The 17,222-nt window shown below is 35.5% G+C and overlaps 1 protein-coding gene across 2 annotated transcripts in view; it reads right to left on the bottom strand.

Annotated features, from left to right (window-relative positions):
* Nucleotides 1–17,222, bottom strand: part of Gnf1 (germ line transcription factor 1) — a 406,700-nt gene that overhangs the window by 327,894 nt on the left and 61,584 nt on the right. For both annotated transcript variants that reach the window (XM_090411514.1, XM_090411513.1), the window contains one exon: nucleotides 5,791–5,963. In XM_090411514.1, coding sequence (XP_090267640.1) covers nucleotides 5,791–5,963 — 173 coding nt within the window. The remainder of the gene's footprint in view (nucleotides 1–5,790; nucleotides 5,964–17,222) is intronic.

Below are 17,222 nucleotides of genomic sequence, written 5' to 3'. Positions count from 1 at the left end.
TAAGATCCGATAATTTGGAGTCTTGACAGGTAACAAATTGATTTGGAGGAAAATTGTAGATAGAAAGTTAGTAATGATATAAGTTTTTCATGTAGTACTATCATATCCTGTACACCCCTTGAGGATACATGTTGGGAATTTGGTGATGAGTTATAGTAAGTTCACTCACCTAGGTCAGGACACTATCCAAGTGTCCTGACCTAGGCACAATACATTTCTAAAGAAATTTATTGTTGCAAACTATTCCAGGTCCTGTGAGTTTGCTATAGTAAGAAATGATTTTGTGGGAAGTCAATTGAATAAATTCATATGGAATAAGAAAGAAATTAGTCGGAACACTAAATTAGCTATATACAAGACTGTGTTCAAACCAATTTTAACTTATGGATCTGAGAGCTGGGTCAGAAGTAAAACACTTGATCAAAGACTAGAGACCGCAGATATGAGAGTCCTGAGAAAGATTAGCGGCGTGAACAGATGGCATCAATGGCAATATCATATTAAAAATGAGGATATTAGGAAACAACTTGACATTGTCAGCATCCAGGAATGCGTTAGCAGAGCTAATCTCAGATGGTATGGTCACTTAAATAGAATGGGAGAGGAAAGATTAGCAAAACAAGTGTTCTCTGCCAGGTTGGCAGGAAAACGACCCAGAGGAAGACCAAGATATAGGTGGATTGATACGGTACAAAGTGCCTTAGACGATAGAAATATAAGATCTGATAATGTTGGAGTCTTGACAAGTAACAGACTGATTTGGAGGAAAATTGTAGATAGGAAGTTAGTAATGATGTAATTTTTTCATGTAGTACTGTCATATCCTGTACACCCCTTGAGGGTACATGGCAGGAATTTGATGATGATGATGATGATGATGATGATGAGAAATGATTTTTTTTTATTCACTTCAGCACTATGTCCTCTGAACTGCAAATCTCTATACATCACTACTCTAGACTCATCAACTTCTTGTAGTCCAGTTCCATCTAGATAATATGAAGTTTGTAATCATTTCTTCTCAAAGTACACAACCTTACACTTTCCCACACTGAAATGGCAATGAGGCAAACTGAATAATTACAGTTCTTTACCAGGGAATCTGTACATTAATGATTATTAAAATTACCAATGTACAACATACAGATAGGCTTAGGTGTTTGTGGTTATTCATAATAATGTTTTATGGTATGAACACCAGAAGAGCAAAATAATCCAAGTTACCAATATTCTGCTGGATTTCAAAATAATATCTTCAGTGCACAAATTACAAGTAAGAAACACAGCACTCTGTGTTACAGAAACAAATCAAATTGTAACTGAAAAACAACTAATGTCCTATCAAAAGACCCTTCACTAGATATAAATGAACTCAGTTCACAGAGAAGTCTGGCCAAACGCAGTCCCAGAAATGCAGTGGAGTGACTCATGTAAATTTTTACATAAGCAGTCACACTACCATTCATCCCAACAGCATAGCATCCTCAAACACCCACCACCTGCAGAGCCAGGATGACATGTTCTAATAACATAGCTCTTGCCAGAGAACTCAGTTACCTACACTTTTTCAGTCATGCTTACTAAATAACTTAAGGAAATTACAACGTACAATAGAATATACATTAAATTAAACTTGAATATATTTCCAATATTTCGGCAACGTCACGTTGCCATCTTCAAAGGAACTTACAATAAAGACACGTGCACGCAGGCACTAAACACAGTAAATGAGAATGAAGCAAGGAAGCTATGGTTTTCCTAAACGTCCCGACGGTGCCCCCTAGCAAGCTATGTAGGTATTCTTGGCCGTTGGGCTGAAGTTCTCCTGATGTAAGCCTTCAAATTTGGAGCAGTCTCATGCAACCAAATTTGTTGAGGTTTGGCATGTTTCTAGGGATGACGCTGATTCCATGAATAGTCTTTCATATTTGAACTTGCTATGGTGTATTATTGTGGTTTTCTTCCACCGTATTCTGGTTGCATGAGACTGCTCCAAATTTGGGAGGCTTACATCAGGAGACCTTCAGCTCAATGGCCAAGAATACCTACATAGCCTGCTAGGGGTCACCATCAGGACTTTTAGGGAAAAGATAGCTTCCTTGCTTAGTTCTCATTTACTGTGTTTAGTGTCTGTGTGCACGTGTCTTTATTGTAAGTTCCTTTGAAGATGGCAACGTGACGTTACCGAAATATTGGAAATATATTAAAGTTTAATTTAATGTATATTCTACAGTATGTTGTAATTGTCTATGAGAATTACTATCATCCATGGGGATTCCATAGCACACAAGGCCTGCCAATACGGTAAAATGAAGCTGAAGCTATCAAGACAACTGAATCATCTGACTTTTCTAAAATGCTGCTGGGATAATCAGGTAATCCCAAATTGTGTAAAATTCAAGCACCGTTTCTTTTCACAAAAGGCTCCCCGGATTTATAATCACGTGAGCCAAGCTGTGCTACGAGAACAAATTGCAATCACGGGCATTCTCCTAGCTGACGCTAACACAGCTATTCAGGCGCTTGAAGGAGAGCTTTCCAGCACGTTAAATCATGAGCTTTCGTCGCGGTGGATAAAGAATTCGAGAAAACACGGGGTCGATATATCAAGAAATTTGAGTAGTTAAAAAAGAACTCGACCTCCGAACCAAAACTTCCAACTAACACGGTAGTCAACCTTTCTTCAGTTACTCTGAAGCCTGAAGCACTCAACGCGCTTTCACGTGGCCACAACTTCACCACTGCTCCCAGAAAAATACTGGCCGAGAATATTATGAATCAAATTGAATGCGGGATCTGCGACTTTCCAAACCACATTGTCAACAATATTAGACTGGATGTTGCTTGTGTCTTCTCCAAAGCAAGACCACGAAAAACCAACTTATCTAATAAGGAATATAAAGCGCTGCAGGAAATGAAGAAAAACAAAGAAATAATAATCACCAAAGCAGATAAAGGAAATGCCATCGTAGTGCTCAACCAAACAAACCACACAGGTAAGCTTAATGCTCTATTATTAGATCGGGCTACTTACCTCCCCATTGAATACAATCCCACCAACTCACAAATTAGAAAACGCCACAGGCTCCTTAAGAAAGTCACTTCTTGGCCTGTAGACGTTACTAACAAATTAAAACCATATAACTATATAATCCCCCCCCCCCGTATATATGGACTCCCAAAAATACACAAAGAAAATGTACGATTACGTCCCATAGAGGATGGTTTTGATTCTCCCACATACATATTAGTTAAACAATTGGCCAAAGCGCTCACACACACTATACTGGCATCACACCAGCACACAAAAAACTCAGCCCACTTCAAAGCCAGCATAGAAAACCTTACTCCAACATACTGACATAATGGTCAGTTTTGACGTCTCCTCCTTATTCACAAATGTCCCACTCAAGGAAACCTTAGAGCTAATCCAAGCTAAATTTCCTCCCGATATCTCAGCCCTATTTTAGTTCACAATGAACTTAGGCTATTTTATTTGATAATGGTAATTCCACAAGCATATAGAGAGGACAGCCATGGGTTCACCACTTTCCCCACCCTTGGCCAATTTTTTTATGGAGACCTTCGAAGAGAAAGCCATAAACTCTGCCCCACAAAAACCTACCATATGGCTTCACTACGTTGATGATGTGTTCGCTATTTGGCCACATGGCTCTGATACACTCCTCTCCTTCTTAACACACTTGAACAACCAACACTACAGAATCAAGTTCACCCTGGAAAAAGAGGAAAACAACAGACTCCCTTTCCTAGACAGATTAGTCACCAGCCAGCCTGATGGAACCTTGGTTTTCTCAGTTTATAGAAAACCCAAACATACAGGCAGATACACCAACAATCCCCCCCCCCCCAAACACAACAATATGGAGTTATTAAGACACTATACAAGAGGGCTAAACTAATCTGTTCAAATGACAATGCCCTAACCAATGAACTAAATCACATCCTCAACACTTTCTCAGCCAATGGCTACCCCTCCACCCCCCAAAAAAAATTGAAACCAGTAAACCACAACCCCCCCCTCCCCCTCACAACAAGGATTACTCTAAATCCATCACCATTCCCTACATCCGAGGCACCTCGGACAAATTACCAAAATCTTAAAAAAACATGATGACCTCTTGTTACAGACCATATAGAAAATTGGCATCCCTTATCCGCTCCACTAAAGACCAACCACTCCACCTAGACCTACCTGGTACATACCAGGTCCCTTGCAGCTGTAAGTTGTCCTACTTTGGCCAAACAGGCAGGACAGCAAATATCAGGATTTCAGAACACAAGGACTATATCCAGTTTCACCAGTACAGCCACTCTGGTCTTGCAGACCATGCTTTGGATACACGCCACAGAATACGGTGGAAGAAAGCCACAATAATACATCGTAGCAAGTTCAAATTTGAAGACCATTCATGGAATCAGCCTCAGCCCTAAGAAACATTCCAAACGTCAACAAATTTGGTTGCATGAGACTGCCCCAAATTTGGGAGGCTTACATCAGGAGACCTTCAGCCAAACAGCCAAGAATACCTACATAGCCCACTAGGGGGCACCATCAGGACTTTTAAGAAAACCACAGCTTCCTTGCTTCATTCTCATTTACTGTGTTTAGTCCCTGCATGCACGTGTCTTTATTGTAAGTAAGTTCCTTTGAAGATGGCAACGTGACGTTGCCGAAATATTGGAAATATATTCAAGTTTAATTTAATGTATATTCTATTGTATGTTGTAATTTCCTTAAGTTATGTAGTAAGCAAATACAACCAACGTTTAAGCCTGTCTACGAGAATTACTTTTTCAGTCAATAGTTAAAAAGAGACAAAATACTGCATGCTTTCCCCCATAACTCACCCACACCACATATAAGAACAAATCAGAACTATTCCAGGTTAAGCTACAGTTGAAGTTCTTCATAAATATATTCTTCATGCCACTCTGAAACCACACATCTACCTAGCGAACCTTCATCAATTCTCCAAAGAATCAATTATCCTCTTGCACAATCTGGAGTGTATACAATTCCTTATGCCTGTGAATTAGGACAGTTTGGTAGATCAGTTAACATCTGTCTTGAAGAATAAAAAAACTGCATTCGTGATCATCTGTATGGCAAGATAGACTGGTAGACTATGCTCTGGATACTTCACACAGGATTAAATGGAACAGGACAGCTGACCTGCCCAGGATCTGGGGCTTGACTTGGCATTCTGACATTGGCTTGACTTCTGACTTAAATTATTTTTTTATCTGACTCCTAGAAAGTACCTTGATTTAATTTGAATGCTATAGAAACAATATGAAATGTTTCTGCAGAAATCTGAGTGCTATGACTTAGGACAGATGTAATTTGTGCTCTGAATAAGCTGCTTTGAAATCCAGTGAAATATTACTAACTCAATAAATTAATTTATTTTGTTCTTGTGTTTATGCCATAAATCAGTATTATTAATGTATACAATTAAATGGCAGCAGCCGAAGTACTATGGCACACCACTGATCACCTGTTAACTCCTTGATTTGACTGCGTTTTACACTAATAACAGGATTCTGCAGTATCCTGTGGAATGCTTTTGCAAACTGCAACAATATCATGGTGTATTCATTTCTGTTAGCCAATTCAACTGTCAAATACTGAATTATGCTTTATTACATTATCAATAATGTCTGTATGTTTTAAACTTTCACAAACTAATCTATGACATTAAAATATTATATAAATATGCATTATAATAGAAGTGTAAAGATAAGGTAAAAAAAAAAAAGCCCTACATTGTTCTGTTTATTATTCAAGTTTTTAGCTTGTCTTGCAATTGTGGATTCCCCAAAAAAGTCATCTGCAGTAACTGGTTTTAAACTAGATGTCACTGTAGGCTTCCTTTTATTTGGACTTGTATGGATATGATCAGCTGGAGCTTCTTGTAATAACTTTTTATTTTCAAATGCTTCAAATAAACCAAGATAAAGCAGTTGAGATAACCATAAATCCATGATAGAGTATCTTTACACAAAATCTGTATTACAACACTGCATGCAAAAATATCTGTAACACTTTGAAATATCCATCTGATGGATACTTAATGAAATAAAAATTTGATTAAGTATCTATTAGATGTATCTAATTTGACTGATATTCAAATACATTAAATGAATTAAAGTTTACCATAGCTAAGCTGATTTTCATACTTAGCACAGTAATTTAGTTGGTATTACTAGTGTGATACCTTTTGGAGGGAATGGAAGAAATATGAATTAAGGGTATTTGAATTGGACAGACTTCTATCAGAGAAACTATATATGAATATGTGTGTGGCAATGATAATTTGATAAGTTTTTCAAGCACTGCTAATTTTTCTCCTCAATGTGCATTCTGTTAGGTATCTACTTGAATACTGAACAAACAGGGGGGGGGAGAAGTCCGACCACACCTCCTCCCCCCCGGACCCTTGAAGCTCTTGACCAAATTTCTTATGGTCCGATTTCAAGGTGACTAACGTGGCAACGGCACCCATTTTCTAATGAAGAGTCATAACAACAACAACTGAACAAACAAAGATGGGCTGACAATCAGGAATTTAGCTGACCAAATTGTATTCGTATTGGCTTAAACCGTAATGCAAAATGATGGTACAAGACAGAATTTCTTGCTGCCTGGGGTAGCATGGATAAACAAAACTTCTGTTCTTTTCATCAGAAGACCAGGGAGAATGGGGAAATGTCAGCTACTGGAACATATCTCAACTCAACATTTTCAGAGTTCAAAATTGGAGCCACCAACATAAGAGACATCAATGGAAAAGAAATTGAACTGGCAGAGGAATTGGATAAGCATAAGCGATGTTATCAAAACAAAGAAGACAAAAACAGGCAAGATCTTTGTTTTGCTGCCGACATAGCTCTCTTGGCAGAAGATGCAAACCTAGAAATAAAATTAAAAGAATTAGCTCAAGTGTCCAGTCAAACTGAGTTGAAGATATAAACTTAATGAATTTAAAACCAAACAGAATTATACTGGAAGACAGGGAAGTGGAAAGGTTAGATTCATATGTTTACCTGGGACAAATTATGAAAATTAAAGATGGACAAATAGATTAAACAAAAAAGAATACAACTAGATTGGATGCATGTCTTCAAAGGTGATATTCCCATTAGTTTGAACAGGAAAGTTTTCTATCAATGTGTCTTACCTGTAATTACATATGGCAGTGACACCTGGAACTTACTCAAAATATGCTTAAAGACAGGATATCCTCCCATTTGATCTTATTAATTAACATCATTAACATCATTAGTTACATTATGCATTCAAAATGGAGATAATGGATTGGATACACTGCAAGATATAATAATGTAAGGTGGCCTAAATCAGTGACAGAATGGAGATCTATGGAAAAGATAACAAGATGACATTTTTAGAACTGCAGGAATGCAATGGATCAAAAAATGGCTAGACTCACTCCAGCCATTTCTCACAGACATTCTATTTCACCCCTGCACTACTTTTAAAGGTATTTTCATGGGCACCATTCTACTGAACTGGCTGTGACTATTCCTCCACTTTCTCTCATATGTAACACAGGAGCAACTGCTAGTCAATATCCGTTCATGGCACAGCTCCAAAACATATAGAATGAACTTTTGAACCAACTCAAAACTAGATGGTATTAACTTCCAATTTTAAACCTCTTATATACTCTTGTACTAGTTCAAAGATACCAGTTTTGATCCTTTTATTTGTTATTAAGTGTAATTTTTTCTTCAAATTTTCCCACACCTTTCAATATGTTTCTTATTTATTTTCTAATCTGAGTGTTACATACCTTCAACAACAGGCACTTACGCTTTATGTCTGTTACTCTTTCTAATGACTGAAAAAAATTTTCCTCTAGTTCTCTATTGGAACCTACATTGAGACCAGAGGTACAAATGAGACTCATCCAATTTTCAATTTTGAAATTTGTTCAACTCAGTCTAGTGGAAGTGCTTACAATAAGTTTAAGAAAAGTTTACCTTCGCGTGTTCATTGCTGAATATTGTAGATAATATTCTCAAAGCACTACTGCCCAAACATAACATTGCATGGTTATTATTTAAAATTATTTTACATAACCTCTTTTTGTGTTAAGTGAATTAGGCAGACGTGGTCTTCTGTAATTTCTCTGCTTGCTCAACCATTTACCATTGATGATTCTAGCAATGACTTTAATTATCTTCAATTCTTTTAAATTTGATGATGTCTCATAGTTCCAGTAACTGACTTCACTGTTTGTTCTAGTTCCCAGTGAACCCTGCTTCAAATACACAATAGCTCAGAAGGCAATGTCATTTAATCATGTGCACAATGAAAAATATATGCACATGTGCACGTGGTTTAAGTCAATAAAGAATATAGTTCGGTCAGCAAAGTACCAAACTATCAGTCCACTCTTGTTTATTCAACATCCAATGAAATTCACAAGTGAGAATTAAGGATTGAATACTGGTTGAAAAGGTCCAGTTGGTTTCACCATACTCCTTAATACCATTCAGAGGTCTCCTCCCACTTATCTAGTTATAAGCAATCCAACAGTAACGTTCCGAATTTACATATTTCGTTGAATAGGGCTCACCATGTTGATATAGTAGGATTAAATGTGGATCTAATGGATGCAAGTTAGTTCTCTGCAATCTCAATGACGAACTAATGAACACACAGAAGCCTGGCTGTTAACGGCAACTCTTATTGAAGAAAACCAAAATGTTATATTTTCTATAATCCTTTGTGATGATTGACTAAACACCATAACATGGGATCAAAAATATGAAGTAGAAAAAAAAAAAAAAACCAAGAAACAGTGATGCTGATATTGCTCAAGTGACATAAACCCTGATACCCAGAGCTGGATCACTAGGAGATGACTTCCAGAGCTTACAGGAAGTAAGAGCCAAATCAAGACTTCTGACCCAATGTTCATTTTTCACTTTCTCATGGTGCTGCCAATTACCTGTCCACTTTGATGTGAACAAATAACAAAGTTACAATTTGGGACTTAGCTGATCAAACTGCTGAAATCACACACACACACAATACGATGGTACAAGACATCAGATATTGTGCTGGATGGGCTGTCACCAGCTTATAGAAGCCATTGCTGTTTTCATTGATAAACACATGAAAAGGTAGCTAATGGAACAACTTAATGGAATCGAAAACAGGAACCCATCACTATAAGAAACATCAATTGTGTCTAAGTGGAAACAAAAAAAAAAAATACTGATTATACCAAGGTTGATATAATCAGTATTAACCATGCGACCAGCCAAAATTGTAATAACATTGACATTACATTGAAATATATGATGGATAAGAAGCATATGAGGATGAGTATTTTATCCATAATGGCCAGTTAGGTGGTTAACCCTCCTACAAGAGGCCAAGGTGGATGAAATAGCAAGACTACCCAGACTTTTTCATGCATCAAAACTTCATCGGCATTCTATCTTTTATCAAGTATTTACCCTCTCTGCTGTTAATCCCTTAACGGCGATTTGATAGCCATTAGCAGATTAACTTTCGAGCAACTTTTGTGTCACTTGTCTTTACGTGTACTCTGTTACTTCGAATTTTCTTCAACTGTACTAGGATATTTGATCGTTTTTTTTTTTGTTGTTTTTTTTTGCTGAACAATTTATTTCTTGTGTCTCTTTCCAAAAATAGAAGTTTCACATCTGCCAAAATAAATAATCAATCCTGAAATGACCATAGATCAGCCTTTGCAATGAATATACTTTAGTAATAGTTAATTTCCTCCACTTATTGACAATATAGATTTTTTTTATGAATTTTCAAATGTTTGTTTACTTTTAAAATATTTTATCAAATATTTATATTTTTAAATAACATTTAGTGAAATAAATATGACATTTTGCTTTCTTTCTTTGCAAAATACCTTTATATGGATTGTCACATTTCAATTTCAGGAACAATTTTTTTTTTTTTTATGAACAACAAATTATTATAAATTGCATTACTCAGTTTCCGATAAAAAAAAAAAAAAATCAGCTGACGCCTTTTTATTCCCGTATACGGGAGTAGGCGAGGCCATTTAGCCCTATCTAACTTTTGGAGAGTGAGTGGGCAGTTCAATCTCCACTGGTACCAATCAGAGATAGATGGCCCAAGTCTATTTAAGCGGTACACAGTGAAGAGAGACGGCTCAAATGTGCCGCCTTCTCGTGGTCCCTAACCCTAGCACAATATATTTAATGTCTGAAATAATGTGGGTTCTACGGTCGATTTTCTTGAGTTTACGAAAACACCGAGTTTCCGAGAGGAAAAACCAGCTTGCCCGTGCCAGAGATCGACTAACTCGGGAACCGGTCGAAAAAAGGCTTAGAAAAATTTCCTCTAGTCACCGACTAGACTCGAAACCAACCCTTCCTTCGTTCGGCCAAGCGCCGTGGTGTGCAAACGCCACATCCACTGAGCTACACAGGCTTAGTTTCCGATATTGTATCTTTTTTAGTATCAAAAATTTATACCTAATGGTATTTTATCAGAGACTCTTCGCCTTCTTCTTTTGCTGAAAATTGCAACAGAAGTTTTTTTTTTTTTTTTTTTTTTTTTTGTAGGATGCACATTACTATAATATCCAGTGCTTAACCACTGTAGATATGTTGAAAATATAATAGGAAGGATATCCTGTATGGAATGATTAAAAATGTATGCTCATTTTTAGGATTTTTTACTCCATTCCCCCCCCCCCCTGTCCTGGAACTGAGTTGCATAACTACGTTAAATTTCTATAGCTTTGAAAGCTTTCAGACGGTATTAAAAATCTCTTATTTCAGTTTACCGTTTTGACAAAAGAAATAAAGCAATAATATTGTTGTATATCGAAGCTTCTAATTCTGTACTCTTTCTTTGAATCTGAAATCAGCGGTCTGCTGAAATTATTCTAAGATTTAGAAATACTATGCTGCATTTTCAACATGTAAAACTGTATACCACACAAAGAAATTTCAATTGTGTTATTTCTGTTTCTTTTCTTTTTTTTTTAAATCTAAATATTACTACTTCTATTTCTGCTGATTGCTATTTCTGAAATAAGTCTTAGAAATGCTGGACAATAATCCTGTTACCTAGAGGAACAGCTAAAAGTCATAGATTACTCTTTTGAGAAACACAAGTCAGAAAATTGCCTCAAGCAAGAATGTCTTGTTTCATTTTCTGTTGTTCAGATATCCTAACACAGACATATCAGACATTTCTTTTACAGGCCGATGAGGTATTTATGCCAAAAATGATTTCTTTATTTATAGTGATCAGTTTCACTTTTATTATTGAAGAATTCTAAATTATTTGATAATTATCTTGAAAAAAATTACTGCTATCGCTGCTCTTGCTTGCCATCTCACAAATGAATTGTATATTGGATATACTTTCTAATATTCCTTTCTGCCCAGTAACAAGTTGTAGACTAATGGAGATTACTAACTCCCCCCAATGGGAATCAGATCAAAAGAACATGCCCAGAAGGCAGCACACTAAAGTACCTCATGCAATAACTGAATATTTTACAGGCAGAAATTCCTTGTTCTGTTTTTCCATCCTTCTGATTGATTAGCAGACATTCGAAGCATATTCTGATATTGCATTTGTAGGATGACAGTGTTTTTAAATATTAATTTCCCCTATTAGCGAACGTCACATAACTTCCTGATTTATAATAATAGGGAAATAATATGTATATTTTCTTATTTATATTTTGCAAATTTATAATAATCAAAACTTAGTTTCTTTGTTGAAAAAATTAAACGTTATGTGGAACAATTATTATGGAAAAATCACGAATGAAATAAAAACTGTATCTATGTTTCATAACAGCTTTCGGGTGTCTGGTAATCTTGCAAAGGGAGGGGGGGGGGGGTGATGCTATCAAAGTCGAAATAAAGTTCATTTGTATTGTGAAAGGAAATTTCACATTTGATGCATTTGATATACATATTTTGAATGATAAAAATAAGCAAATGTATCGCTTACTTTAAAAATTGGAGAATAAAATATCTGAATTATGCAGTAAATATCTATTAATTTCTAAATATCTATTAACTGTTAATTTCATTTTGTAATGACCAATTATACAGGGAAACCAAGAAAGTGAAAGTACAAAGAACAGTAGATTACTATATAATATAAAGAAAAAATTTAGTGATATGATTAAAGAATTTCATGTTATTCTCTATAAAGCAAAGTTGCTCCAGCGTGTCCTAAAGGAAATCTGTCAAGTATTATTCGATTTCGATGGTTTTGTACAAAAATAAAAATAATATAATCTGGAACGTCGGCAGCCGGTTTTCTTTTCTTTTTTTAAAAGAATATTTCAAATAATTATCGTGAATTAATTTCTTAGAGAACAAAGAATAATGTTTTGTCTAGAAAGCGATTAGAAAAAAATTAGTGCAAAAAAATTAAAAATGAAATTGGTTCTCCAAGGTAAGGCAATATTTAAGTGAAGAAATTATGCAAGACCTTCATTTTGTCCAGAAACAAAAATATAAATAATTTCTCTATTTTTAGTCTATCCTATATAACTAAAATCCAGTTAACCAGCATAGAACAAGGATGTACGTTTCTTGTTATAGGCAACTGAGAGGTAGCTACAAACGTGAGATAATCCAATTAACCGTTCTCTTCAGCTTGAGGGTTTATCACACCTTCTAATGGACAGGATGGTCAAATTGCACTTCTTATCCTGGTTCTTTAAACAGGTGGGCTGAATCATATCCATATTTAGTTGGACGTCTATAGACGTCCTGGCTGTTTGGGAGGTTAATGGGTCAAAGAAAGAAGATTAAATCAGGCATGACCCTTTTAAATATATGAGATAATTCACACAGGCAGAGGTGATCAGAGTAACACAGGAGTTCCCATAATATTCAACACAGAATATGAAGAAAACTTCTTGACTCAATTAATTTCATATAAAATGATTTGAGTAAATTTCAAATTTACTCACTTGTGACCAAATGAAAATAATTATAAGTGTTTTCCAGAATCTAATTTTGACCAGTCATTATTAACATCATATTCCAATTTCAAATGGGAAACATGCATGCATTCATGTCAAGAGGGATAGGCACATTTTTCTAAAAGGACCTGTTCTAAACAAACATGAAATCTTCATGATACTAATAGAACATGACATATAGCAATTTCTTCCTTATGACATACATACATACAGGAAGATGGTTTTTGATATTAAACCACCATCGTGCACGCACGTGTGTGTGTGTGTACAGTATAAACTATCTCTGCTGTTATTTATACCTACATGGATCACATTATGTCACACTTGATATTCACACAAGAGATATTAAACTTAGTTCTTTACGTGGATAAGATCCTCTTAAATAAATCTCTACAAATCTTTATCCAAGTTAAATAAACGTTGAGAAAAATTTGGTATGAAAATCTGCATGAAAAGATGTTTGAAAATAATATGAAAACAGAAAGCATCAAGTGCATTTTTAATAGTGAACTTATTGAACAGCTAATACATTTTAGCTATTTAGGTACCATAATTTAGTAAAGATAGCATATTATACATGGAGGTAAATACCTACTTTCTAATTCTAGTAAAAGGTTGGTCAAAAGCCTTCTGAACATTATATAGAAAAAGAAAGAGTCAGTCAAAATGCCAAACTAATTGTATGCAAGACAATATTCAAAGGCAGTTAACTTATGTAGTTAGTGTTGGATCAATTTAGAAATAAAACAGCCAAACGAATATTAGAAATTGCATATATAACAATTCTAAGCAACATTAAAGGGATGAATAGATGGACATCAATAGTGCAATCATACTTAAAATGAAAATATTAGAAAAACATAGGGCATTATTAGCATTTCATATAAGTAGAGCCCATCTAAGGCAGAGTTAGTTAAAAAACACATTATAAAGAATGGAAAAGAAATGGTTAATAAAATCTTTCTCTCTCTCAATCATTCTAAAATTAAAAATCATTCTTTGGGTTCTAAAATGTTAGAACCCAAAGAAGGACCAAGGTGTAGGTTAACAAAAAAAGTCTACTTGAGTGGAGTCTAGAATTATGAAATATTAATTGTTAAACACCAACAACATACCTTACACTAATCTGAAAACTACTTACACAGAAATAATCATTGTAAAACATAAGGAATTTTCTAAATGAAATTTAACATGGAACAGAGTTTATTATGATTAACTTACAATCACATTAAATTCAATTTCTGAACAATATACACTTCAGGTTATAAATTCCTATTCTATGCTCATGCATAACCCTGTAGTGTTATAGGTTTTACAATCACTTATGTGTGTGAAAATGCAATAAATAATATTTTATATATATATATATGAACATTGTCTTGTATACAGCTAAATTAGTCGGAACACTAAATTAGCTGTATACAAGACAGTGTTCAAACCAGTTTTAACTTATGGATCTGAGAGCTGGGTCAGAAGTAAAACACGTGACCAAAGACTAGAGACCGCAGATATGAGAGTCCTAAGAAAGATTACAGGCGTGAACAGATGGCATCAATGGCAATATCATATTAAAAATGAGGATATTAGGAAAGAACTTGACATTGTCAGCATCCAGGAATGTGTTAGCAGAGCTAATCTCAGGTGGTATGGTCACTTAAATAGAATGGGAGAGGAAAGATTAGCAAAACAAGTGTTCTCTGCCAGGTTGGCAGGAAAACGACCGAGGGGAAGACCAAGATATAGGTGGATTGATACGGCACAAAGTGCCTTAGACGATAGAAATATAACATCTGATAATATTGGAGTCTTGACAAGTAACAGACTGATTTGGAAGAAAATTGTAGATAGGAAGTTAGTAATGATGTAATTTTTTCATGTAGTACTTTCATATCCTGTACACCCCTTGAGGGTACATGGCAGGAATTTGATAATGATGATGATGATGAACATCCAGATCCCAGTCAGTTTCAATGACACCTTTGGCTGAAAAGACCTGGAGTGGAATCCTATTTAGGATGCAAATAACCTTTATAAGAGCTTTTCAGAAGGTCAATTATTTTGCCAATCATGTGGATGTGAGAAGGTTTTTCCCCTTCTCGAAACCTGAGTTTTTCATTCTGCAAAGCAGGAAAAACTGGCTAGAAGAATATACACAACTGACAGTCGTGAAACACTATGATTATGATACTACAGATATGATTAACCACCCTACCAGAACACTAATTAGATTTCCAAGAAGTCAAATTACTTGGCCTTGACAAGCCAGTGAGCCTAACACAAAAGGGAAAATGGGAATGATACATACATACATACATACATACATATATATATATATATATATATATGACTACTACTATTAACTCGGGGTTGGGATATGTTCATTTTTAATATTAACTGACTTAAAACCCGAGAATTATAACAAAATGAGATTTATTTGAAAACGCAACATGTTTCGTCGACATTGACTTCATCAGGCGTTAAGAACATAGAAAGATATTAAAAGACAGTGAAAATAACATTGAGACACTCTAAAGCTATACAATTATAAAACTATAATATTCGACTGTAAATTACAGTTTTTATGAACTTGAGCTATAGTCCGTGTTAAAGTTCTATTGTTGTCCACTTGTGCGTGTGTGGAACCACGCGATCTCCAGTATCTGATAGTAGAGCTGAAAGAGTCAGGCAAATTATAGCCGAGATTATTGTTCATATGAATCGGGTCCGAGGTGATTTCTTTTAACTCCACAATGCGGCGTTCCACTTCATCATGGCAAATGTGTAGGTAAGTTATTGTCCAATTTACTTCATGTTGGCGGCTTTTGTTGTTCGTGTTTATTGAAAACAGGACATGGCCGGAAAGAGCAGTTGCTCTGGTTCTCTTATAAGCAATGTCTCTCAGGTGCTCCTCGAGATGTAGTAGGAGCGGATTTCTCCGTTTGCCCATAGTAAGGCTTTCCGCACTCACATGTGACCTTGTATACACCTGGGAATTGTAGAAGGTTGTGAGATTGTTTATAGTTGTTGAAACGTGATCTTATTTTTGGCAGAGTCGAGAAGCACGTTTGTATGTTAAACTTCTTTAGGATTCTACTCAGCTTTTTGGATAGTGTGCTGATATATGGCAAGACGATATGACCTTTGGAGTCGTCCTGTGTCTCTACGTTGATGGTGGGATAATTGGTTGTTAATACTTTTTAAAGAGTAGCCATTGTTTTTAAAGGTCCATTTAAGATGTTGTAGTTCTTTTTGTAGTTCTTCATCTGACAGTACAGATCTTGCACGATTCACAAGAGTTGATATAATACTCAACTTTTGCGCTGGATGGTGATGTGAGGACGCATGCAAATATCTGTCCGTGTGTATTGGCTTTCTAAATATAGAGACTTTTAGTGATTCAGGCGTCTTGGTGAGTTTAACATCTAGGAAACAGATGGAACTATTTTCTTCAATCTCCATGGTCAATTTTATATCCTGATGGAATTATCCATTGTAAAAGTCAAAACAAGAAAGATCTACTCTAAATAATTGTCATTGGAGACTTAAAAATTTGGTGATTAACAAATCATCATACGTGCTAAGTCCCGATGAAGAGAAAATTCTCGAAAAAGGTCTAAATTTTGTGTTGGCACCAAAATACATTCCTAAAGAACTACTTTTAACTAAGATGGAGAAAGCAGCTTCGCTACTTTCTACCGCAGACGCAAGTTTACTTCGCATAGAAGCAATTCTTGTAATCAACAACAATGCAAAACCTCCTTCTGATAATATATCCCCTGGTGAGAGACTTGCAATTAAAAATCTATGGATTAACAAGGACGTCGTCATCTTAAAAGCTGAGAAGGGGGAATGCAACTGTAGTTCTAGATAAAATAGACTACCGAGAAAAAATCTTAACATTGTTAGAGTCAGATAGTTATTCGGAAATTGAGAGAGATCCAACAAGAGAAATACACAATAGAACCAATAATCTCCTACAAAAGACCACAGAAATCCCACGAAATACACGGCTTTCCATCCGTTCTTTACACCCACTCATTCCAAGGTTATATGGTAGACAGTATTGATTCACCCACATACAGGTTATCCAAATATCTGGCGTCATCGTTAAAAGCTTATGCGGGAAAATTTTCTTCTTATATTAAAAACTCAACAGATTTTGTCTCTAAAATAAAAGACTTAAAACTAAAATCT

Source organism: Typopeltis vanoorti, chromosome 21 (genome assembly GCF_054136105.1).
Source record: "Typopeltis vanoorti isolate ZY-2024b chromosome 21, IOZ_Tvanoo_1.0, whole genome shotgun sequence".
NCBI classification, from domain to species: domain Eukaryota; kingdom Metazoa; phylum Arthropoda; class Arachnida; order Uropygi; family Thelyphonidae; genus Typopeltis; species Typopeltis vanoorti.
Note: the sequence above shows the minus strand (reverse complement) of the source record. Positions and strands in the feature narration are given on the sequence as shown.